Source organism: Neopsephotus bourkii, unplaced genomic scaffold, assembly GCF_033783945.1.
Source record: "Neopsephotus bourkii isolate Nb327-2 ecotype Australia unplaced genomic scaffold, CSIRO-AGI_Nbou_v1 NB_923, whole genome shotgun sequence".
NCBI classification, from domain to species: Eukaryota; Metazoa; Chordata; class Aves; order Psittaciformes; family Psittacidae; genus Neopsephotus; species Neopsephotus bourkii.
The window spans coordinates 750,305-774,735 of record NW_026901417.1 but is presented as its reverse complement, the minus strand read 5'-3'; the positions used below and the strand labels follow the sequence as shown (position 1 = coordinate 774,735).

Here is a 24,431-nt window from a genome sequence, read left to right as displayed (position 1 = left end):
CCATAAGGCTTTGCTCCTGCCATCACAGCTCTGCCACATGTACTTGTTAGAGACATACAACGAGTGCTTCCTGTGATAGGTACAATAATAACCATACCTTGTATGATACTGACTCCACCTTTGGCTTCTTAACAGGAGTGTGCTGCAGAGTGTCTTTTTTATCTGACAAAACTGAATTGAAAACAAAAAGAGAAAGAAAGTCATGGTTCTTTTCCCTTCAAAACCCAGCACTCCCAATCCACTTATACTGACAGTTAAGACACAGCTTGTTTTATTATAAATCATACAGATTTTAAAGCCTAGTTTTGGACAATCAATACCTAAGATTTTGTTGTACAGATACAGACAAAATAGGAAACATTCTTACAGGGCAGTTCTCTTTTTGTAGTGTTTTTCTTCCTCCTGATTGGAAACTCATCAATTTTTAGTTCACCATCATCTGACACATATTCATATTCATCGCGTACAGGTTTTCCTTTGTCTTCTTTAAAATTCTGCAGTGACCCAAACACGCTGGTGTTCAGCTGGGGTTTGACTCCCTTTGAACTGAAAGGAAAGTAATTACAAATCAGGAACAACGCTCTGACTGGAAAACACCTTGTGAGTGGCCTCGAGAAGACAGTGAGTATCTTGATGCAGAAATCTCAGGACACTTGGGTATGTCAGGAAGTGGCACAGCAACTCGAGTCAGTTTACAAACATGTTTCTGAACCTAAAATTTGTATCTCAAGATACAATGTCCAATAGAGTGGCCTTGGCTGGCCTCAAATAAGCACTAAATTGTTTAAAGCTGTCTTAAAGTATAGCGTGATTTGCATAATGCACGTGCAGCATGGAATTTTGGAATGCAGAGTTCGCTTAACAGTTACTTAAAACTGTATCATGAAGGATCTGCTGCAAACCCACTTAATACAACTGAACTAGTAAGAACCTGAAGTGCCAAAACTCAATGCTGAATGCTGAAGACACTATTCACAAGCAAACTACCATCCTCAAAGATAGGTTCTTGCTGTTATGGCAAATTAAGCTGGGTTCTAGGTAAAAGTTCTAGAGAAAATTCTGCCTTGGTTAGGCCGCATCTGGAATACTGTGTCCAGTTCTGGGCCCCTCAGTTCAAGAAGGACAGGGAACTGCTGGAGAGAGTCCAGCGCAGGGCAACTAAGATGATTAAGGGAGTGGAACACCTCCCTTATGAGGAGAGGCTGAAGGAGCTGGGTCTCTATAGTTTGGAGAAGAGGAGACTGAGGGGTGACCTCATCAGTGTTTACAAATATGTAAGGGGTGGGTGTCAGGATGATGGAGCTAGGCTTTTTTCAGTGATATCCGGTGATAGGAGAAGGGGCAATGGGTGTAAACTGGAGCACAGAAGGTTCCACGTTAACATCAGGAAGAACTTCTTTACTGTGAGAGTGACAGAGCACTGGAACAGGTTGCCCAGGGGGGGTGTGGAGTCTCCCACATTGGAGATATTCAAGGCCCGCCTGGACAAGTTCCTGTGTGATGTACTCTAGGTTACCCTGCTCTTGTGGGGGGGTTGGACCAGATGATCTCTTGAGGTCCCTTCCAAGCCTTGGGATTCTGTGATTCTGTGATTCTGTGAAAAGAAATTTTTGTGCAAGGGTATTTTCTACACTGACTGCAAAGGCAGATTTTCATCTTCTTGTATAAAAAATCATTATAAATAATAATGAACCTAAATAATAACTTTTAAATCTGCTTTTTTGTTGATGTGTATTGTCAGATTTTTACTTACCCAAGCAATTTCTTGTTAGAGAAAGAGAATGTAAATTTGTTGTCTTTATTTCCCGATAAAGGTGTCTTTTCTGTTTTGTGTTCCTCTTCCATCTTTAGAAGTGAATCAGGTTTACTGTTCTGAAAGGAGACAGACCCAAGCCAAAACAATAAAATCAGTTAAATGCCTTGTTGTTACTTCAGATCCCTAGCTAACCTCAGAATCCACTGACTTGTACGAGGAGAGTAATATGTTCCCGCAAATGTGGTGAGTGATAGAGGATTACAGTCTTCTGTAGACTAATATGGGTTTTAGCGAGGAACTTGTCCCCAGTCAGGAAGACTTCAGCACCACTTTAAGCAGTGCACGCCAGAAACATGATGGCAAGTCTACATACTGCTCTCTTGAGCTGGTAGACTGAGGTCAAACACTAAACACACATTTTGTGGATCAGAGCAGGCACCAAGCACACTGCTCGGCAGCATCGTGCCTGTGTGGGTAAGGACAGAATCCAGCACAGTGCTTACAACCTCCCAGATACAACTGATTTTTTCCTAGGCTCCACCTGCTTCTTTCACACCTTCAGAAGAGCCTGAATTATGAATTCAATAGTTTAATATCAAAGTCATTCAGTGCAGTGGAAGCCTTTGATTACTTTTTTAAGCATCACGTAGTACTTTCCTAAGCTGTACTGGCTGTAGAGCTAATTGGTACATATTGATCTGATCACATTAACTGTGACTAGTTTTACGCAGAAATTTTAGATGTCTCTGATGTTAATGATTCATGATTCTTAGTAGTTTCCCCAGGTGAAAAAGCATGTATTTTTGTTTTGTTTGGGGGGATTTGTTTGCAACTCTGTCATTAGAAGTTCACAAAGCAGCTATTGCTGTAAGAAAGCTTCATGTCACCTTGTTTTAAATAGTACCTAGGGAAAAAATGTATTATTCTATGAATGAATTTTACTCCCCCTACATTAGCCCTCCAGGAAGGAAAACTTTAAATTCATGTGGCATAATTCAGATTTCATTAACTCTACTTTTATGCCATCATTAGTTACTGACTTGTCTGGAACTACTCCAGACTGAAAGTAGCACTGCTGTGTTAAAGTAAGAATCACAAGAGATCAGCACTGATAAATCTCACTATTTACATGGGCTTACCCAAAGATGAAGATGGACAATTCAGTACATGCTTTGAAGAATCTGCCCCCCCTCCCAGCAATGATTACTTCCCATTTTCTTTGGGAACTGAAAATTGGTGCCTCCTACTCTCTTGCTTAGTATTTCTATGAGTATTTCTCCACACTTCACCTATCACTTGACTTCTGTGGCAGAATCAGCAGCAGGATTTAACAGGAGACATTACCTTGTACTTCCATTTGGCTTCTGTTTTGCTTTTATTTTGCTCTCGAACTTCAAATTTCTCCACCTCATTCTGCTTAGTAGCAGTTTCCTTATTGGGAGCACTTAGAACGTTCTTTGCAGCCTGGGGAAAAAAACAGCATGTATCTCAATGAGGATGGAGTGCCAGCATGGTACAGAAACACACCTTTTAGCTGGATTAGAACATGAAAACATTCATTCTTTCTGAGCCCAAATATGAGGTTCAATCAAGAACAGCTGAATGCAGAAGACCAGATGCATTTCTCCTTGACATACCAATGTACAGGAGTACTGTGATCTCCCTGCCTAGTGCTCCATGGGCAGCTTTCACAAACTGCATACAAACTCCTAGGAAATTTGGAGTGTTGTAGACAAGACTTAGAGATACTTTTAACAAACAGTTTACAACACATCACGCTGCCTTTGCCTCAATGAAATCCTGGGCCCTGCTGAAGTCAGCAGCAAAATTCAGGCTGAATTAAAGGACATCAAAATGAAACTTGTATTACATGGGCAAAAATGGAAGCAAACTATTGTTTTGTCTTCAGTCACTCATTCTAGACTAAAATCTTATGCAAGTAAGATGCTTTAGAAATGAGTTCCTTCATCTTTGATAACTGGTTATGGAACTGCGTGTGTGAATAACACCTGAAATAAGGATATAATGGTTCAAGGAGAAAAGAAAAAAAAAAAAAAAAACATTAAAAATATCTTCATTTTCACCTAGCCTCAGTTTGGGTTGTCAACTGGCAGAAGTGCCAGACTCAGTTCGAACCATAGGTTTCTTGGAGGTTCCATTTCAAATGAGTATCATAGAATCCCAGACTGGTTTGGGTTGGAAGGGACTTTAAAACTCATCCCGTTCAAACCCCTAGAATTTATCTTTATTATGGTAGGAGAAAAAGGAGAAGTTAAAATGGGACCCACCTTCCCCTTCTTTGGCGTCTCAATCTTTGTCAAAGCCTCCTTTGTGTGTGCCTCCAGCAAGTCCAGATTGGGAATGGCTGGTGGGGGACTCTCTTTTGCCTTCTTTCCTTTCTTTTTCCCTTCTCCCTTAACTTTTGGTGTTTTGGGAGGCTTGGGGGGCTTGGGGGGTTTGGGGAGTTTGGGGGGTTTGGATGGCTTCAGTTGCTTGGGAGTTTTCACAGTTTTGGGAGTCTTTTTTTTCGGGAGCTTTTCCAGAGGCTGGGGTGGAGGCATTGCTTGGATGGGTGATGGTGCCTCCTCCTTCTCCACAGGACACATCTCTTCGGCGTTGGTGTTGGCACTCGTGTCTGCTTTGCTGGCTTTTGAAGCATTCTGGAGTTCAGCACAAAATGGAAAGGCATTCAGACACACCTGCCTCACGTTAGGTATTCACCTCACCCTCTCTTCCTTGGGGAAACAAACCCCAAAGATCCCCCCTTTCATAAAGGGATAACTGCATTCCTGGGCCAGGCTGGCCAGGGAACAAAGACCACGTCACACAATAATGCACTGCTCACCGCTAATTCCCATCCCATGTTGCTCAAGCACAAGTTTGGCTTGGAGAAACTCCAGCAGCTTTGTAAGGAATGTCACTCTCACCAGGTTTTATGCCCAGGTAGGACTGTTAGATGGACCGCCCATACAAAATGAATGGTTTTTTATTTAAAATGCTAACCAGCTTGAGCATTTAATTCAGATGTGATAAATGTAGCAGAATCATATTTCATGCCCTCAGGAAAAAGCAGCAGTAAAATAGCTGCCTAATTAAAGTTAATGCTGTCTGACTAATTAAAAAGAAATGATTTTCTGCTTAACTTGCCATTCTGACAATCAGAAAACTTCCATACCACATCAAAGAGGATAGAAGGACAAGACAGATTTCAATCTGAAGGTCTCTGGATATAGTTAGAAAGGGGGAGGGGGGGGGGGAATGTAACACAACGTCCTCTTAAAACAACTGAACTACCTATGGCCACCCTGCACTGTCACACAGAGGAGACCCACCTCCATGCAACCTCCTTTTTTGAGGGTTGTTTCTGGGGGGAGGTTGTTATAATTATCACATTTCCCATAGTAATTCTGCCTAGAAGCCAGCCAAGAGCAAGGCTTCTTACTGGGACAATGTACAGAAGAACAGTTCCAAGTTCAGACAGTGTCATAGACAAGAACGTGAACATAAGGAAAGGGAAATCCTACATAGGGAGCATGAACATGGGGATAGGAACAGTGTTCTGTGAGTTCTATCATATTTTTGGGTAGGGAATAGCTAAGTGAAAAAATAAACAAGTATGGAGGGGGGAGTGTGGCCAGTCCAGCTAGGATAAGGTGTAGGAGAAAGGATGTATGACAGGCAGACACTGCGTAACGCTGAGGAGAAAGCAAACAGGAGCCTAGAGCAAGTGGCAAGTCAGCCTGAGACATGAGTCCTGAGCCATATATCACCAGCGTTGAAACCTCACATGAATTCCTTTAATGAAGAGAGTGGAGAAGAAGATTCATTTATTCCAATTCACCCATTTATTTATATGGTTAATATAATGAAAACAGCACAAACCTCACTTAATCGTATTTCTTTGGCAAGGTCCTTGATAAGTTGTGCTGGTTTGAAGTTTTCTGGTAGCTCATCTTCATGCTCTGCTAAAGCCTAAAACACAACAAAGCCAGACTGCTGTTTCTGTGCATGTGTTTGGAAAAATATATAAAAAAGCTGTTTAAGTGACATGTGCGTATTTTTCCTATGTACTGAAGTCAATACTGAATGCCTCAATAGTCCAGATAAGCAAGAAATACACCTTTTTTCCCCCTCCGGATGTTAGTGTAGTTGTCCTGAGAGAACAACAAAGTCAACAGTCTTTTTCAGATATTACTGATTTTCACAACTGTAGCATCACTCTGTTAACCCCTTAATATCAGGTTCTGTGAGAAATTCCTTTTCTGCATCTACAAGGAGAGAGTCTCAGGCTGGTGTCTTCAGTGAGTCCAACAGGCATGTAATTCCTCAGCAGGGCACTTTGGGAGCTCCCTGGCAGGACTAACATTTCCGTTCACATGTCATGTTATAATATTCAAAGTTAAACTTTACCTAAATGCCAACACAGTCCAACTTCTTTGGACTCACTACTTCTCATCTGCAGGGCAAGTGGAAAAATAAACAGGGAGAAGAGAACTCGCACACTGGTTAATCCTTCTACTGGAACCAGGGAGCAATCCTGAATTCAGCTTGAGCACTGTCTTTTTTGCAGTAAGGAGCGTTCAAGTCCCAGGCTACATTTAAATGTGGGACAGCCACTGAATGACCTAACTGTGTGTGCAGCAGTGTGTGCTCAGCTGCTCATCCCTTCCTGAAATGTGCGAAAATCCTGAAACTGCTAGTTCCCCTGGTCACGTTTTAGGATGGAATGGCCTGTCTCCTGCAGCTAATACCCCAGGCTCGAGGAGCAACACATGCAAGAATAACACTTCTGCAATGGCTGCAGCAGGAAATTTAGCCTGAAAATGCCTTTAAGCCTTCTCTCCAACCCAGATGTATTTCCTGGCTCAATTAATGTGTTGATTTGCAAGAACTGGGCATCTTGTGCATGCAAAAATGCAGGTGTTTCTCTAGGCCCTTCTCGCATACACAACCTCTGCTTAATTGACTTGGCACACAAAGAAGCTCAGAGTCATGGGAACATCCATTCAGTATCTCTTGAGCTGTGTGCAGAGGTGACTTTTTTATATCATCTCTTGTGGTAACTTTTTCATTGCTGTCTCTTCACGTGGCACTATGAAATCCCAGCTATTGCCCTCCTTCCATTTGGGAGTTCAGAATTAGCTGGTTTGCTATGGAGATACTATTTGTCCAGGCATTTGCTCTCTGTTCAGTGACTGGCAAACAGACAATATTAAAACCGGCTTCTTCTCCTACCTGTTTTTTAGTCCATGACCTGAAAGCACCGTTGAGAATTTTTGCTCCTTGGAGTAAGTGAGCAGGAGGCTGTTGCCCAGCTTTATGCAAACCTAAACAGAGGGAGAAAACAATGCCATTCACGCACAGAGAGGTAAAGGTGTTTTACATAAAGTCTTTCATTTGAAAAAGTTTAACTGTGAAATCTAACTCTCTGAAAGTTGGTCACCACGACCGAATCCCTACTATAACTTGATGGTAATGAGGAGTATATTTACTGTGTCACAAATCCAACTCAGCTTTCCTACACTGTGTTCCTGTAAGTTATGTCTACATTGGCAATCCTTCCGGTTCCTTTCTTGGTGCCATACTCAAGCTAGCTTCCATGTTCACACATCCTAGGCTATGGGAATAAAAAGGTACCATCAGCAGTTCTTTTATTCTGACCAGAAAAGCAAATACCAATATGTGGAAACAAAGGGTATAGTGGACAAAGCATTTCACCTGGGCATGAGTACAAGCTTGCCTGAACATCTCCCCTCACTCCAGTTTCTGCTGAGTAGGTCATAAAGGGGCCCCTTCCAGGCAGCACTCAGAGGGACCCTTCACCTTGTGTATTAATTACACACATTTTTCTCATTATAAAAGGATCAGGTGGGTGCCTCAAGGCACGTTTTTAGTAAGCGAAACAGAGGCAAGGAGCAAATCTGTGAAGAACACGCACACGTGGATGTTCGGATCAACTCCAAAGGAATCTGATTTGGAAGATTTTGAATTTCATAGGAAACTCCTTTAATTCTCAGTGTTCCCACTGGCTGCATGGCTGTTGTTCCCCTGGCCCTATGTTTCTGTGCTGTGCCCATGTACTTCAATGGGGATCAGCAGGATGATGGGAGAAGGAAGTGCTACTCTATGCCTTGAGCTGAAAGAGCCTGTAGTTCATGAGGTTAAAACAAGGAATGAACCCAGACTGGACAGGAAACTAACATCTAAAAAAATGATATGACACTATTTCCTCTGTTTATAAAGAAGATAAAACCTTCCCTTAGGCACAGGTAGAGGGACAGTTATGGTCCTTCCTAGAGTGAGATGGCAGTAGGTTAAAGGAAGAGCTGGACCAGACCAACATGTTCTGCTGGTATGTTAAAAGTGTTTTTCAAGACTGGTTTTGGCCACCATCTTCTATGTGGCATATCAGCAGAAATTAGGATCAACTATTTTCAGGCCCCCAAAGCTAAGTAATCAAGGCAGGCAAAGAAATGCAGTTTTACCTTTGAATGTCTCCAGCAGATGCTTCCCCATGTACCAACATGCAGTTTCAAAGTTTGGAAACTGGGTCAGACTGACAATTTTCAACCGTCTTTCTACTTCATATGCTCTGTAATACAAAGCCACACGAATTCAGAGCATAGCAGGGCACAAGTATGTCCCTCAGTGACAACCACTGCGCATAAATGCCTGAGATTTGTTTTGCAGTGTTTCATTTCTTTGTGCTGCTACCATGTATTCTGGCTTCAGACCAAAGCAAAACATTAAAGTAACACTGGGAAGAAACTGTGTGATACAGATATTAGATAGTTTCATTGCATCATTTGTCCAGCATCAGTGAAGTGACTACTTATTGTCTTACAGTGGGCAAAGACCCCAGCCTAGCAGGTGGGGGCTTATCCAGAGGGCAAATGGCATGTTCTAGGGTAAAACTGACAGTGTTTAACAGTTCTTCCTTCAGGATATGGCCACATTGAGCCAAGCACCTCATGTATCCTTCCATGAGATACACAATGGGTGTAAACACAGCTTGGAATAGCTCAGCACAGGAGAACACGGTCAAAGGGGACAAATGTGGATACACTTTCCAAAAATGCTCAAAAGACCTCCAACAGCGTTACTGCATGTGTAGTAGTAACTACACAGTAGTAATGGTAGTAAGTTAATAAACAAGAGAGACAATAGCCAATGTATTACAAAATGAACCTCCACCTAACTTCAGATACTTAAAACAGATTACCTCATCTGCATTTCAACACTTAGACTATGTAGAAAATGTCCTGCAAAGGCCAGGCAGTCTACAGGTGTTAGAGTTGCATAAATCCAACCTAAAAGAGAAAGAGTCCTGAGGGTAAAAACTGGAATGACAGTAACAAAGGCTTTATTCACAACATGATGTTTATAACCCAGATTACTTCCTAGGTACCAATATAGCTCTTCAATCCACATCAGCACCAATCACGTACAGAGAACCACACAAAGTTGCCCCTTGTTTGTTTTGCATGACAAAGGCCCAGCCCAGGGAGTTGCTATGTACCACTGCCTCCCAGTCCCAATCCCAGCACTACCTTCAACTCTCAGATGGTGAGAGGGGACATTCTGCTCACACTGACAGTACTTTCTTGTCACTGTGAAAAGCAGCAGCAGCAGCTACATAATGGTAGCTGCTTTCACATCACCATAAAAATGTGTGGCAGTTTCTGACACTAAATTTATTGTCGTGTCAGGAACAGGGTGTTCCTCCAAACGTTTGTTTTCATACAAAAATACACTCAAATTAATGAATCTTTTACATATTATGCATAGAGTGAATCAAGTATAGTGAATCAAATCAGAGAATTAGTGAAAGGACTTTTTACAAGGGCCTGTAGGGACAGGCCAAGGGGAATGGCTTGAACCTGCCCAAGGGGAGACTGAGCTGAGCTCTTAGGCAGAAGCTCTTCCCTGTGAGGGTGCTGAGGCGCTGGCACAGGGTGCCCAGAGAAGCTGTGGCTGCCCCATCCCTGGCAGTGTTCAAGGCCAGGTTGGACACAGGGGCTTGGAGCAAGCTGCTCCAGTGGAAGGTGTCCCTGCCCGTGGCAGGGGTTGGAACTGGAGGAGCTTTAAGGACCCTTCCAACACAAACCAGCCTGGGATTCTGGGATTCTGGGATTCCATGAATCCTTATAAATTGCTTGGTGTTTATTCCACCATCTGCTCCACATATGGTCACGAGAAAAATACCTGCTTTTCAGTTTTTACAGTCAAAGTAGAATTCCAGTGTGTAAAAAGAATATGCTCACACATAGACATATGGCACTAGTTGATGCTGCCTCCAAATCACAAGTACTAGTGCTCTTACTTACTCATGCTGCCTGGAAGCCTCGCTCAGGTTATGGATTGAGTGGGCAGTGCATCATTTAAAGGTAAATGGAGGGAAAGAAAATCCCTGTTCCAAACAGATCATAGTTTCAACAGGTAACGGACTGCTGGAAACAGCAATGGTGTTCATGGTCCATGGTGGTAGGAAGGTGAGGAACAGGGGCAGGAGTATCAACTCTACACTATCTTCTGATCAACTCTGTATGCTTATAAAGATCCTTCCAGGAACAAAGAAGAACAAAATCTGCCACCTGTAACCTGCAATGAAAGCCTGAGTCTACCAAGTAATTCATAAAAATCTGTGAGGCCCTGGTTTTCACTCTCAGGTGAAACCACAAATGCACACTCACATTTCTGCAGGCACCTATAGTTCCTTTGTGTCATGAGAAACCAATGATCATGAAAAGGATTTTGTGGGGAATTGTGATCAGAGAGTAATTCTACGTGAATCCTCTGTTAGATGGCAAAAAGAACCAATGTCATAGTTGGATACAGAGGGAGAACTCATGAGTTACTGCAGGCCAGCTACATAAAGAGTAGAACACTACTTACTAGCTGTATTTTTTTAAAGGCTGCCAAAATATTCATAGAAAAGAGTAAAAGTTCTGGGGTTTTGTTGTTTTGGCTGTTTTTTTACAAGCATATGAAATTATACTTCTACTGAGAATCTGAATTCACGCTTTGTCAGAGAAAATCACCAAATCACATCCCTCTAGCACTATGGACACATTATTTCAGCAGCTTTAAAATGAGCAGAAACCTCACCTGCCACAGCCTGCTCACCTGATGGAATGAAGAGTGTCTGTCCTTGTTTAACTGTGCATTTGTAGCATTTGTCTACTTGGTCTGCAAAAAACATCTCACTGTGGTTTGCTGCCGATTGCCAGCGTTCATAAAGAGAAATATTTGCAGAGGCTGGTTTGATGAGATAAAATATCTTTTCCCCCTGAATTAGAAAACATAAAATTAGCAACAAGCATCCAAACCAAACAATGCTGGCAGAGATATAAGCAGACACACAAGTATTAATCTAAATACATATACCTCTCTGCATATTACTTATGGATACAGCAGGAATGAGGATTAGAAAGCCTCAGACCTGAAGTCTGGAGAGAATTTTAGGATGGCCTTTGCATATGAAGTTTAGTTTGTTACTAGATACACTGGAGAAACATGGCCCTCACCTTCAGGACATGGTACCAGGCAGAAGCTCCTCCCGAGTCTATATGGAAATCTGTGTAGCTGTCCTTCACACAGATCAGGCAGTACTTGGTGACTTTTGGTTTAGCCAGAAGAGCATCATCAGGCCAATAGTTTTCCACCCAGGACAACTTCTTAACTATATCTGGAGGCTCTACAAAACTGGACATCCTTTACAGAGAGAATTGAAAATGAATGTGAGTACAAGGACCCTGATAGAACAAAAAGCAGACTGTGACTCTAATGCTGGCACAGAAATCCCTGTGTGTCAGTGGGACTGCTCTGCCTTTAGAAAAGCTCTCAAATCTCTTTTTACAGACAGAGATTTAAGGCTTTTAAAATCTGATAACTTAGCAATCATCCTTTGACTTTCTTCAGGTCCAGCATTTCTAATCAAGTCTATACTGTTTGTGTTTTCCCAGTCCCTGCCTCTTGCTGTGTAGGCTCAGTTACCAACAGATCTGTGATCATGGTCACTTCACCATGAGATGGGGCAGTGAAATGTGTGTACCCCTACATAAACCTTAGAAAGTTTGCAGTTAATAACAATAACATTGGTACTTAAGGACTAAATAAGTCTCAATCTGATGCTGGAAATGACAGTGATCTTTTTTGTTAGACTGATTAAATTACATTAAAAACTCAGAAGAAAGAAAAAGTCTAATCTGGGTTGATAATGTGAATACATTTAAAATACAGCATATGTAATATCTTCTTATCTAATTTATACATGTGAACATACTTATTTACATTGAGCATATATTAATATTTCATGAAATTATGTATATAATTTATAAAATAGAAACATATAATTTATGTTTATATTTAATATGTAATATATACTATAAATCACCGTTAAGACATTGTAGTGGCATAATAGACTGGTATTGAAAGTGTTTAATCCCAGAATGTGCTAAATTTTATGTTTAAATAGCCCAAAATCTTGGACTAATATTTGCAGGGGGTGGAGGTTCACTGTTGGACGCTCTAAAATACCATGTCAGGAAGAGTATCTGCACTTCAAACTAAAATTAAATGCTCCCATGTGTCAGTTATGCTCACTGTCAACCACCGATAACAATAGCTCCATTTCAAATGGCAGGGAAAGATGGAGCAGTGCATTCAATTAAAGTGTCAGTGCCTATGTTAAGAAATAAAATATTTGCTCATTAATGTCTAAATCAGCAGGAGCTGAGTGACAGCTCCACCAGGCCTGCAGAACAAAAGACCTCCCGTTATTCTGGGATAATGGCTAAAAAAATCTCAACTGAAGATCTTGGTAATCCTTGAAGCCTGTAATTACTGGAGATGCTTTCTGCAGAAATGGGTGTGAGCTCCTAAAACACTAACTACAGGGTTAAAGGTAATGGCTTTCAAAACATGATCTAGTAATTATTCATCAGCTTTCTTTTTAAGACCACTTAAAGTCTTCTCACTAAAATGGAATTCTCCCCACAACAACCACTCTTTATTTTTATATTGACTCTCATCATCTTCTGTGTAGCATTTTACATAAAGGAATCTCTTCCTTCTCTCACACTGCCTTTCCAGAAGCACCAGCTCCCCAGAAGGAATGCAAGCACTATAAAAATTATCTGCACAGCTGCACAAACTTCAGCACGTCACAGATGCATCTCCCTACTTCTGGAATAAAAGCACAGCTCAGGTGATGAATGCAGTGTAAATACTGTGAATTCTGTAAATACTGTGAATTCTGTAAATACAGTGAATACACTGCTCTGTAAAGCACAAAGCAGTAACTTCAACTCTTAGGCATTTACATCACCTAATTATAATATAAAGCATGAGGAGAATAACGGGCTTCCTGTCATTAAGGACTGGTGACAGTCTCATCTCCAGCACCACTACCTCTGGCTCACTGCACCAGTAAAGCACCTTGACCTCAAGTTCAGCGCTGATCTGTACCATCACCCCCTAACTGCCCACTGAGATCTCAGCATCACTGCAGTTGTAACCTGCCATACAGGTTGCAGGCTAGCTTGCAAAAGCACTGAAACTAAAACTGTAACACACGGTATAGGATTACTGAACTGTAATGATTTCAGTGACATGTTACACTATACCTAAAGCCACACCTCACCTACTTACTCACTCCGCTACTTTAAAGCACAGGTTTCAGTAAACAACCTCTGATGTACTCAATCCAGTGCTGTACAAGTAGGATGCTCACTGCTGTCCAGTGCATTTTAAAAAAGAAGGCTCTGAGGAGTTTGGTTGCCCAAAGAATTTGTTGGCTGCCCAGAGAAGCTGTGGCTGCCCCATCCCTGGCAGTGCTCAAGGCCAGGTTGGACACAGGGGCTTGGAGCAAGCTGCTCTAGTGGAAGGTGTCCCTGCCCGTGACAGGGGTTGGAGCTGGAGGAGCTTTAAGGCCCCTTCTAACCCAGACCAGTCTGAGATTCTGTAATCATATTTCTGTGGTCATCTCTGACCTCCTTTCTTTGGTCTTACCAGTAACTATCAAGTTGCATGTAAGTCCCTAATATTACATGAGAAACAGACTGTTGTCATTCACTACCAGGGCAAGGCAGAGAATTCACTCCTGGAGCATCAAGTTATGTTCTAGTATACAGCTGCACTGAAATAACTATACCTATACTAATCGAGTTAAAATAAAACTGAAAAGTAACAGAATGTTCTGTTCTGCTGTGCCTTGCCTGAACTGGCTGCAGATGGATCATGCAGTGGAGAGCCAGAGTGACAAGAAGCCACTGTCCCAAGGTTAAACAGTACTTCCTAAAGAAGAAACCACAGAGACAGCAGAGGCTGCTCAGCCTCTCCCAGCTGAACCCAATCACCTGCCCAGACCCTACATAGTGCAGCAGGCTGGGCTCTTACCTCGTGTCCGAGAACTCCAGGTTGGTCACATTGAGGACCCTTTTCCTGTTTGTGCTGTAGTAATAATCCACAAATTCCTTGAGCTTCATCTTGCAGTCCTTCTGCTTGGTGACATCAGTGACATCAACACTCCTCTCTGGTCCTACAAATGAATTCAGTGAAAAAGAGATTGAAGGGTAGCCTGACTTGCCCCATTTTGTGTGCCTGGGGGTGAGTTAACATCTCAAGAAACATCTCAATCTTTTGATTTTCTGCTCTTCTTTGTATCTTACCTGTATATACGTATACACACATTATATATGTATACAAGTTGCCAGAGGGGAGACTGAGCTGAGCTCTTAGGCAGAAGCTCTTCCCTGTGAGGGTGCTGAGGCGCTGGCACAGGGTGCCCAGAGAAGCTGTGGCTGCCCCATCCCTGGCAGTGCTCAAGGCCAGGTTGGACACAGGGGCTTGGAGCAAGCTGCTCCAGTGGAATGGGTCCCTGCCCGTGGCAGGGGTTGGAACTTGATGAGCTTTAAGGTCCCTTCAACCCAAACCAGGCTGGGATTCTAGGATGCATCTCTAAAAGATGTGTATAAACATAAAACATGCATGTATAAAATGATGCTTTTGTATTCGTGCCCCTGACATAATTATTTCTGCAGTTTTTATCTTTAAAAGATTAATGTTATTTTGAATCTGTTCATTTCATTGTGGATTTTATTTGCTCGGTGAATATTATGTGCAAATACCTGTATCTCCACAGAGTAAACCCCACCCACCATGCTGTGAAAGTCTTGTGATTGTAGATAGTGTGTAACACTGCACAGGACATCTTGTCAAGGTGATTTCCCAAAATGGCAAGTTCTCTAATGCTTTTTTAAACTTATATTATAAACTTTTTAGATCTATTTTAAACGTTTACTTATAAATCTATAATTGAGAAGAAGTTTTGCAGGAAAATTCCCATTTTTTATCCTGGTATGTGTCACAAAAAAATTGACTTACTGTTATTTTATCCCAAATTACACCTATCAAAAATCCATCCTCTCTGTCTTAGAGTACAGAGAATCTCCTAGTACCTATACATTTTCTCTGACAGACCTTGCTGGATACAAATCCCCAGTGTTAATGCTAACAGTCGTCATCGATTAATGGAATTGTACATTGGGCAAACCAGAGAACACATGGAGAAAGTCAGAGCTTTATAAAGAGAGCCCGTTTCTAAGCACACTCTCTTATCCTTTTTGCATGAAAAGCATCTCTCCAGTCTTTCTTCCCTTCAGTTTTAATTGGCTGTATTTTTCTTCTCCCAGTGTTTCATTCATAGCTTTTTTCACATTAGGAGAGGGAAAGAATTCCATTTGTTTTTCATGAACACCAGAACAGTAATAATGCACTTGGCAGCCTCCTTTGTGGTGTTTTGTCCTCTGCTACTTACTTTAGGTTGTTTCCAAAAGACATTCTAGGTCCAATGCAATAAACTACAAACCAGTGAGATAAATCCCTGCCTGGGAAATCCCATTCAAGCAAACTAACCCCATGGAGGTTGGACCAGTGCATATTTGTGCCATTCACTTTTAAATCTGGTGCCAGCTTCAGATTAAACAAGCTGTGTGCTTCCCTTCAGCTTTGAACTAACAGTTCTATTGGTAGGGTGGATTATTTCAGCTAGAGGCTAAAAGAAAGCCAGCAGATGCATAAGGAGCACCTAGGTCTTAAAAGAAAAACTGCTAAGTGTACCAGATGGGCAAAGAAAATATGTTTCTTGTAGAAGTAATGGGATAGAGATAGCAATAAAATCAGGGGTCTTGAATTCTCCTTTATTCGTAGTTATCTCACTGAACATGACTGTTAGATAAAATCAAGAGCAGCAGTGGCTGCCTGGTGAGCACCCTCCAGCTTGGGGAACAGGTCAGTGGCAGGAGGATGGGGTGGTTAGCAGAGATAAAGGGCTGGGACCGTGAAATACAAACAGATACACTGGAGCTGGAGTCATGGCTCCATACGGATGATGCCTTGCCAGAAGACTGGAAGGAGACGGAATCAGACAGGAAGTGACATAGAGGAGAAAGGACAAGAGACAAGATCACACATGCTAAAGGAAGCAGGATGTGGAGACAAAGAGAAGTGAAGAGCACTTCCATGGCTCTTGGCCAAGGGATGTCTTCTGAGGTGGGATGATGTGATGACTTGTGAGAAGATGCACTACAATACCCTACTCAGGGTGGAGACAGGAGAATGGCAAATCGAATCCAAGTGACCATCAGCAATGAAAATGGCTCTGATACCAGTGTTAAAAATTGCCCTGACTTTGCAGAGTGGGAGCCTCAGTCTACTAATTCCTTCCATACAAAGTGAGGTGGCAGTAATCAATTAAGACCTGGCCTGAAGAAACTATTTCTTGATACTACTATGACTGTTACTACTATTACTGCAGTGCTATGTACAGTGCAGTCCTGCTTGTGCTCACTGCCAAGTTGATACAAGAAACAAGAATGAATCATAGAAGCATAGAATGTTAGAATAGTTAGGGTTGGAAAGGATCTTAAGATCACCTAGTTCCATCCCCCCTGCCATGGGCAGGGACAAGTCACACAGTCAATTGATAATTACAAGCTACCACCACATAACAAATGTTGACATCAGCACATATCAAGACATAGACAATATTTTAAAGTATATTTTACGATTTTTTATACAAATATATGTATTTATAAAAGCAGCTGAGCTCCAAACAGCACAATGCCACCAGATACCCACCGACATAGTTTTCAACATCACTGACGTAGAAGGTGGGAGCAGGTACAGATAAACCCAGGCCATCCTTCTTTGGGACGAGGATGGGCTCTGCAAAACCATTTTCTTCCAAATACTCTGTTGTTAGCTGGCTGCCTGGCACTTTCACCACTATATCTTCAGCACTGAAAAAGTAAAGACAGATTCCAGGGATGAGGGGTTTGGCATATTCTGCATTTCCTCACTGAAAGAAAGGGTTACGAGTAAGCGAGCAGGTGCAAATAAAGTGCATAAGACAAAAGCCCCAAAGCCATTCACTGCGAAGCACACAGGGCACACTAAAATCATCCTGAACTGATTTGCTCAAGCCTCATGTACCAACTGCTGGAAACTCCTAAAATAACAGCTTATGGTGGAAGACCATTTTCCTCAACTATCAACTGTCAAGTTACCTGTGATGAATCTTAAAGAAATTTGTGTTCAATGCTCTGCTCTAAAGAAGGCAAAATCAAAAACGTTACAGGATCTCAAATAAATTGCCCAAGAAATACTTTGCAAATAATTTTTAAGTAGTCAAATCAATTGCTCAGGAAATACTCTGCAGATCATTTTCAAGTAGCTGAGAGGGCTTCAAAGGGATAAAGGAACGCGCCACTCCATCAGAACACAAGCTGTTCACACCAACAGCTTGCAAGGGAAATGCAAGTCTGATTTCTAGATCTTTTCAAGAGTAAAACTCTTTGAATTCAGAGTGGAAAGTGGCTGTCTGTGAAGGACCAGCAGTCCCAAAGACACCCGGCCCATGTGCTGTTTGACGGCTGGGCTCCAAAAACCACGTGGCAGGCCATGGCTATGGCTAGGTGTGGCTATGTGTGGTGGGAACAGCAAAGCTGTGAGTGTCCACCCCAAAAAGCACTACCTCTTGGGCAGGTAAGGCTAATACATGACTGCCATCTCCTGCAGCAGCTCTGAACTACAGCCCACATCTTCATATAGCACCAAAATCCAGTGGGAAAGGGAATGAGGCTGAGAGAGCCACTATGGTGGCCAGCAAGCTCAGGCCTCTCCACCATCACCACTCTGTGAAGCCCAACCTGTAGTGAAGCCCTTGATGCCCTTTAGCTATGGGGGCTCCTCCTTTAACCCCACCACACAGGGGGAACCCCTCACCCACAGCCTGCTCAAGCTGTCCCAGTGGGGTTTGGCCTGGAGGACAGGGTGGCCAGGTACAAACAGGGATAAGCTATAGAAAACCAACTTATTTCTGGCTCACCCCAGCTACAGTGAATAGGCAATGGCTGATGAGGAGGCAAAACTCATTAATAATGCATTAAAAGGAGTGTACCTCATTTGTGTGAGCACTGGTACCACACACCAGCAACGCGCATAGGCTGGAGGTTTTAAGGAGGCAGAAGCATAACATGATTTACCACTAAATCTCTGCACTTACTTTACAGTGTCCATATATATATTTTGTGCTTGTTTAAGTCTGATGTGCCACAGGATCTAACACACAGTGGTAAAGAAAGATCAGTACCACAGCATCTAGTAATAATTGTGCTAAAATTGAGAGTTTGGTGCTGACACTGCAGCATGTGAACCATCTATTTAACTGTTATTACTACTACTGTTACTACACCGATGCTATCTCAGTATTAAAACATTCAGGAGTGGAATTAAATGAGTAATATTTTCTGTCTTTTTACTCTCTCCACTTTCCTTTTGATCCAAGCCTCACCCAGGGACTAACCGTGGGTTGAAATTTACTGTCATGTGCTGGGAATCAGCAATGATGTTTCTGTCTCCAAACTGAGACCCCCTTTTTCTGCTCATTGCATTCTGAGTGATGAGTGATGGGATTTGCTCTGTGAACACCTGCAGATTTCATTCCTTTTCTTCAGAAGAGAAAATTTCTCAAGAAGACTTTGTCTTACTTATGGCACAACTAAAGATGTCAGAGGCTGAATCTTGAAGCTGCTTGTTTTGGCTATGGAGCCTTCTGTCTCAGAAACTTGAATTTGGCAGCAGAGTTTTCTTATGTGCATGTTTTCGTGAGAAAGAAACAGAAATGGGATCCACATTGGTGCTTTACAGTCTGGGAGTGACTCAAAAGATACTGAAGAGGTGAGGGCAATCTCAGAGGCTACCCCAGGTCAAAGAAAAGGAAAGGGGCAGAAAGGACAGGAAAAAAAGAAAATGGAAATGGAAATGGGAAGGAAAAGGAAAAGGAAAAAAGGAAAAGGGGAAAGGAAAAAGGGAAAGGAAAGGGGAAAGAGGAAAGGAAAAAGGAAAAGAAAGGAAAAAGGAAAGAAGAAAGAAGTTTTGTGGTTACCAAGCACACTTTACCAGTCTCTAAGGATTCTTCTAAAATAATTAGTCATTAATAATTCAAGATTTATTTGGCTAAGGCCTACATTAAAGAACCAGAAGAAAATCATCACTCTTACAAATGGCTGTGAAGCAGCCTAATAAAGTGTGGAACATGTCACCTAACAATTAGCACTATTCATTACCCCAAATAAGAGAGCCTTTGTCACTGCAGCAACTGAGGATGTCATTGTTCTTCTTTTCAAGATGGAGACACACTTCAGCACAACCATTAGTATTTTTGAGAACTGGATAATTCTATGCAATAAATTGGCTAATTTCTTATGCAAGCGAATGTTGTAGGGGCCAAACATGTTCTTGTCCTTGTCTTCACAAGTACGAGCTTCTATGGAAATCCACAGGAACGGGGGCTCAACCAAGAGCAGATTTGAATATGGCTGCACAGATATAAAAAAGGGAAGAGCCTGCGACATCTGTAATAAAACAGTGTTCATTTAAACTTCTTTGTTCTGTACTGTGCAATGCTTTCGGCAAGGAGCAGCAGCAGCTTCAAAGGAAACAGGCTGAACAACCTACCTTGGAAAAGTACGACTTCGAAGCTCTTTTATGAAGACTTGGCTCCCATTCTGCACAGGTTTAACCTCTGTCGTCTGTCCAGTATCATGTTTATGCCAATTTCTTTTCTTTTTCACTGAAAAAGAATTAATTGGACAGTGCTGTATGTTCAGAAGAAGATAATTATTAAGACATTCGAAGGAAGGACAAGTCTTCATTTCTTATGCAAGCAGAGAAGAGGGAACCCCCACTATGCTGCAGTGCAAATTTTAATATTGCTCTCAATTCACCATTAGACAATTATACTGTAGCCTGGAGATCTATTACAGACTGAACAGTGTTCGTTTTGTAACATAAGGGCAACCAGACGGGTAATTACTGAGCTGCACAGCTACCACAGGCTTTATGCAAACACAGGCTCTGGACATTCTGTACTTGCCAGACTATGCACTTAATCCTTATCATGAAACTCTTAGAAAGCCACTTTTCTGCCTTCTCAATATGCAGTATAGATCTTTATGAACATATCTGTCCTGAATTACCTTAGTCTAAAGGCCTGTGCAGCAGTGGCAGATTTGACATCAATTCTGAAGGGCTTTGCCTTACGCCCTGCACATAGGCGTGCACATAAAGGAAAAAGAAATGAAAAGGAAAAAAAAGATGCAAGGGCACCACAAATGCAATTTTTAGAGCTCCTCTTATTCCTAGGTTTTCAAGGCAAGCCAGGCTTAGGCCTTGAGGTGATGACAGCAGAAGGCCTCTCGACTGCGCTGCCAGTGGGTTACAGACATACAGGCAAGTTCTCATGGACAAAGGGTCAGCTGGGATAAGCACAAATAAGTAAGTCAAATGTCAGTGTAGTTCTGCTTTGCCTCCTTGACAACCAGATAACATAGAGCAAGAAAAACTGGTCCAGCTTTTCCTTTTAGTCAGCACTTTCTCCCTCAGCTATTCCTCCTTCCACAGTCTGTCCAGACACGCTCATTTTGGTAGTATATTGGGTTTTGTCCAAAGTGTGTATTTGTATCATTTCAAAACTCTGTTAGTAGAATTTTCATATATCATATCTTACTTTTATTTTTCATCCTTGTTTTACATCACGTAATTCAGTATTTTACCCCCAAAATCAAGATTCCTTACACTTTTCTCACTGTTCAAAACAGCCAGGAAAGAAACTGGACTCCTCAGTAACCACGCATGGACAGCACACTCCTCACTCTTTGCAGTCATGCTCAGATGGATCCACATGCTTTTTCATTAAGAAAGGAATCTGGAGGCCACAGCTATAAGAAATGAGGTTCGGGAAAAGCTAACTTTGTTTTCCCAACCACAGCCCTGGAATAACTCAAGTTATCTCCCCATGAATCCATCCCAGGTTTTGCACAAAGCATGTTGGTTTTATTAGTTCCATGCAGCTCTCCAGCCTAGCTGGATATATTCATTAAAGCTGCTAGTTCTTTATCTTAATGACTCTCAGGCTTAGGGTATTAATTCAGTGCTCCTGGTAACAAAGGAAACAAGCCCTACATGAATGCCAAACCTTCCTCCTCTCCTTCCCTTTCCAACGGCTGCCTCCTCCCCCCCCCCGCAGCAGATCCAAGCCAACACTGGGACTCTTAGCACAAGTCACAGTGAAACAGGTGTCACTTGCCACACTGAAAATTAAAGAGCTTATCATATTAGCGCGTTCTTTTGTTGCACTTCAGGTAGCACCAAGTGTCGAGAAATCAAAGTGGCAATTTGGTGCTGAATGGAGAAATTCACTGCAACTCTTCAGAAAGCACCAGAGAGCTATTTCTCAGCACAGAGCACCAGCAGGCTTCCACCTCTCCCATCCACCTCTCCCATCCACCTCACATCTACTTCTCACATCCACCTTTTGCATTCCCCTCTGATGCAGCAGCAACAACGATGCCTCTGACACCCAAAGGCTCCCCAGGAGGTGCTATCTCCCGAATGGCAGCAAGCTGTAGTGCATCATGCTACATCAAACAGTCAATATTTGGCCTATTTTCAGCCAATCTCTTTATGTTTCATCATTACCATGAACACCACAGGACTGACTGAAGGCCCACTAACACGTGCAACCAATACAAGCTTTGGCCACAAAGGCCACTTTTTCTTAACTGATTACAGATTTCTTTCTCTGAAGAACTTTCTGATCCAAATTTGACCTTTGTAAAGTCCTGGTCCAAAAAACGGGTTTCCTCCAGAAAACCCGACAGAGAGAAGAGGGAGCGTATGCTTATGAAAACTGTATCTCAAAATGACTAATTCTACACTTCAAAAGTATACTTACTTTTTGGAATCATTATTCCAAATATATTTATGAAGAAGGGATACCTAGAAGCACCCTCTTAGTTCTCTATTGGTATATATTAGAGGTTGTAACTACTTATAAACGGTTACAGCCTGACTTTGGTCTGTTTGCATCTATGTAACTTCACTGCTTCCACAGAACGCCTCCTGATTTTCACTGCTGCAAACGAGACAGAAATCCAACTAAAACCACTTCAGATCATGTTGCAGAAATGAGCCAAGTCTGCCTCAACAAAACACATTTTATTTCAATGATGTCAGAAAATTTCACATGAATGTGTACAATTTTTTTTTCCCAAAGAGGAGTCCCTACAAATTTCATTAAACCAAAATGGCTTCAAAAGTCATATGACAGGAAGTAATCTTCTGCAATAGTAGCCACTGAGCCACATTGGTGAAGTGGAAAAATGTAAGAGGAGGAAAATGATTTTTAAATTTGACATCTGGAAAACATATATTGCGGAATGCGTGCTCCAGAAATACATGTGTATTTTTAAATCCAGGCGAGTTGCATAACAGACAATTGGTGTCTGTGTTTCCTTTTGCTAATCTTGCAACCATTAAAACCTACCAGCGAACTACTGGCTCTGGAACAACTCTTACTCATTTATTACAAAACTATTGTGCTAGATAACTGGTTTAAGTATATATTGTACCAGTTACGAAGCAAACGAAAGTGATCATCTCACAGGAGCCCCAGTGGTGGGGAGCAAGATGCCCTGCATACAAATGCCTGGTGATGAAATGCATTAAGCCAAGCTGTTCCTGCCTTCATTGAATCAGTCAACTTCCCTGGCCTACTGCACTCCGCAAGGAGGGGCTGCAGGATAACAGCCTCATTTGTCAACAGGATCCATAACTCTACAATTATGGATAAAGAGAACTGGATTGTGAAAAACCTTCTTAAAGTATCAAGAAAACAGTTGTTGATTCAACTCTCCTCATCTTAACTGGTACAGTAAACTTGTGATCTTATTACTGAAACATCCATTTCTTGAATTCTAAGATATGGTAACACAGCTTTTATAGAACTGATATTTAATTCCTGAGTATAAACTTTTGCTGCTTCTGAGCTTTTTTTTCCCCTTCACATTGAAAAGGAGGTGCTTTGCATCATTCCTATTTCAAACCAAAGTGAAAGAAATCAAAGCATCACACACATCTCAATGTTACACAAAACACAGGGCTGGAAATCTTGCGCTGCTGCTTCTGCACCGGGTCAGTTACAGCCTGTGAGTATCTGCAGTCATACCCCCCTTATCAACACAACCCATTCTAATTCCAAATAGGTCACTTGAAGATGATGTGGTTATTTTTTTTACCAATTTCCAGTGTTTGATAGAAATCTTCCAACAAAGCATTAGAAAAACTGCCTTTTAAATCAGGGCCATATTGATTTTGTTAAGCCTCCCAAGGCTTTTTGCAGCTTGCCCAATCTGTGGCTGCCCTGCTTGGGTCCCACACCATCTGGGAGGCAGGAACTGCTGCAGGTCATTCAGGTTCCCAGTTCACACTTGATTTTGAGAAAGCCTTAGTGGAAAAATGATTCCCATTTTTGCCCCCCAAAATGAACATTTCTGACTCCTTCCCTTTCCCCCCAGAAATCTTTCACACCGCAACTTCTAAGGCAGTGCACAAATACTTGCTTGGTTTTCAAATGACAGAATTTAAACACAGCAGAAGCCAGTCTGCAGCCATCCCTTAGTTCACACTATCAAAGGAGAAACATGATTCGTTTGGCTCCTGGGAGATGAGCACAGTGCTGCTCCCCTCTGTGTTGCCGTCAGGTTGCAAAGCAGCAAGAACCTCTGCATCATTGGTGCTTATTTTCAAGAAATGGCTTTCAAGTAAAACATTTCATCCTTTACAGGGATTGTTCCCCCCCCTCCACTGTATAATAGAAAGAATTTGTGAATTAATCTGACTAAAGCAAACATCCTGCAGTTCATTCCCAGACAAAACTTCCAATGAGTTCAACTGTCACTTTTACTCAGGAGAACTTTTTCCTGAGAAAGAACTGCAAGAATTGGCACCCTCAGTGCATCCCACAATTTTGACTGCCACTGAAATCACTACAGTTTTATATCCAGGCCAAGCATAACACACTGTTTCTTACTCTTCTCATCCAAAGACAAAAACACCATGTAGTTTCCAAAGCTCACTGTATTACAATGAGATGTCCCTCTACAATTTTTCTAGTCCACAGTACTAAGTGCCTTCACAATTCTTCACTCCTGTGAGGAAGGAAGCATCATTAGATTCAGAGGAAACATTAGGAAGAAGTTCTCCCCTGTGAGGGTGCTGAGGCGCTGGCACAGGGTGCCCAGAGAAGCTGTGGCTGCCCCATCCCTGGCAG

General features: G+C 42.1%; 1 protein-coding gene across 4 annotated transcripts in view; it reads right to left on the bottom strand.

The window, feature by feature from the left end:
• The window catches only part of PHF2 (PHD finger protein 2), an 84,124-nt gene that overhangs the window by 16,528 nt on the left and 43,165 nt on the right, over positions 1-24,431 (bottom strand). For all 4 annotated transcript variants that reach the window (XM_061357773.1, XM_061357772.1, XM_061357771.1 and 1 more), the window contains exons 3-16: positions 19,778-19,892; positions 16,898-17,058; positions 14,156-14,297; positions 11,284-11,470; positions 10,883-11,045; positions 8,979-9,066; positions 8,242-8,348; positions 6,992-7,083; positions 5,639-5,728; positions 4,045-4,416; positions 3,101-3,220; positions 1,754-1,872; positions 368-546; positions 98-171 (exon numbers count right to left, since the gene is read on the bottom strand). In XM_061357773.1, coding sequence (XP_061213757.1) covers positions 98-171; positions 368-546; positions 1,754-1,872; positions 3,101-3,220; positions 4,045-4,416; positions 5,639-5,728; positions 6,992-7,083; positions 8,242-8,348; positions 8,979-9,066; positions 10,883-11,045; positions 11,284-11,470; positions 14,156-14,297; positions 16,898-17,058; positions 19,778-19,892 — 2,009 coding nt within the window. The remainder of the gene's footprint in view (positions 1-97; positions 172-367; positions 547-1,753; positions 1,873-3,100; positions 3,221-4,044; positions 4,417-5,638; positions 5,729-6,991; positions 7,084-8,241; positions 8,349-8,978; positions 9,067-10,882; positions 11,046-11,283; positions 11,471-14,155; positions 14,298-16,897; positions 17,059-19,777; positions 19,893-24,431) is intronic.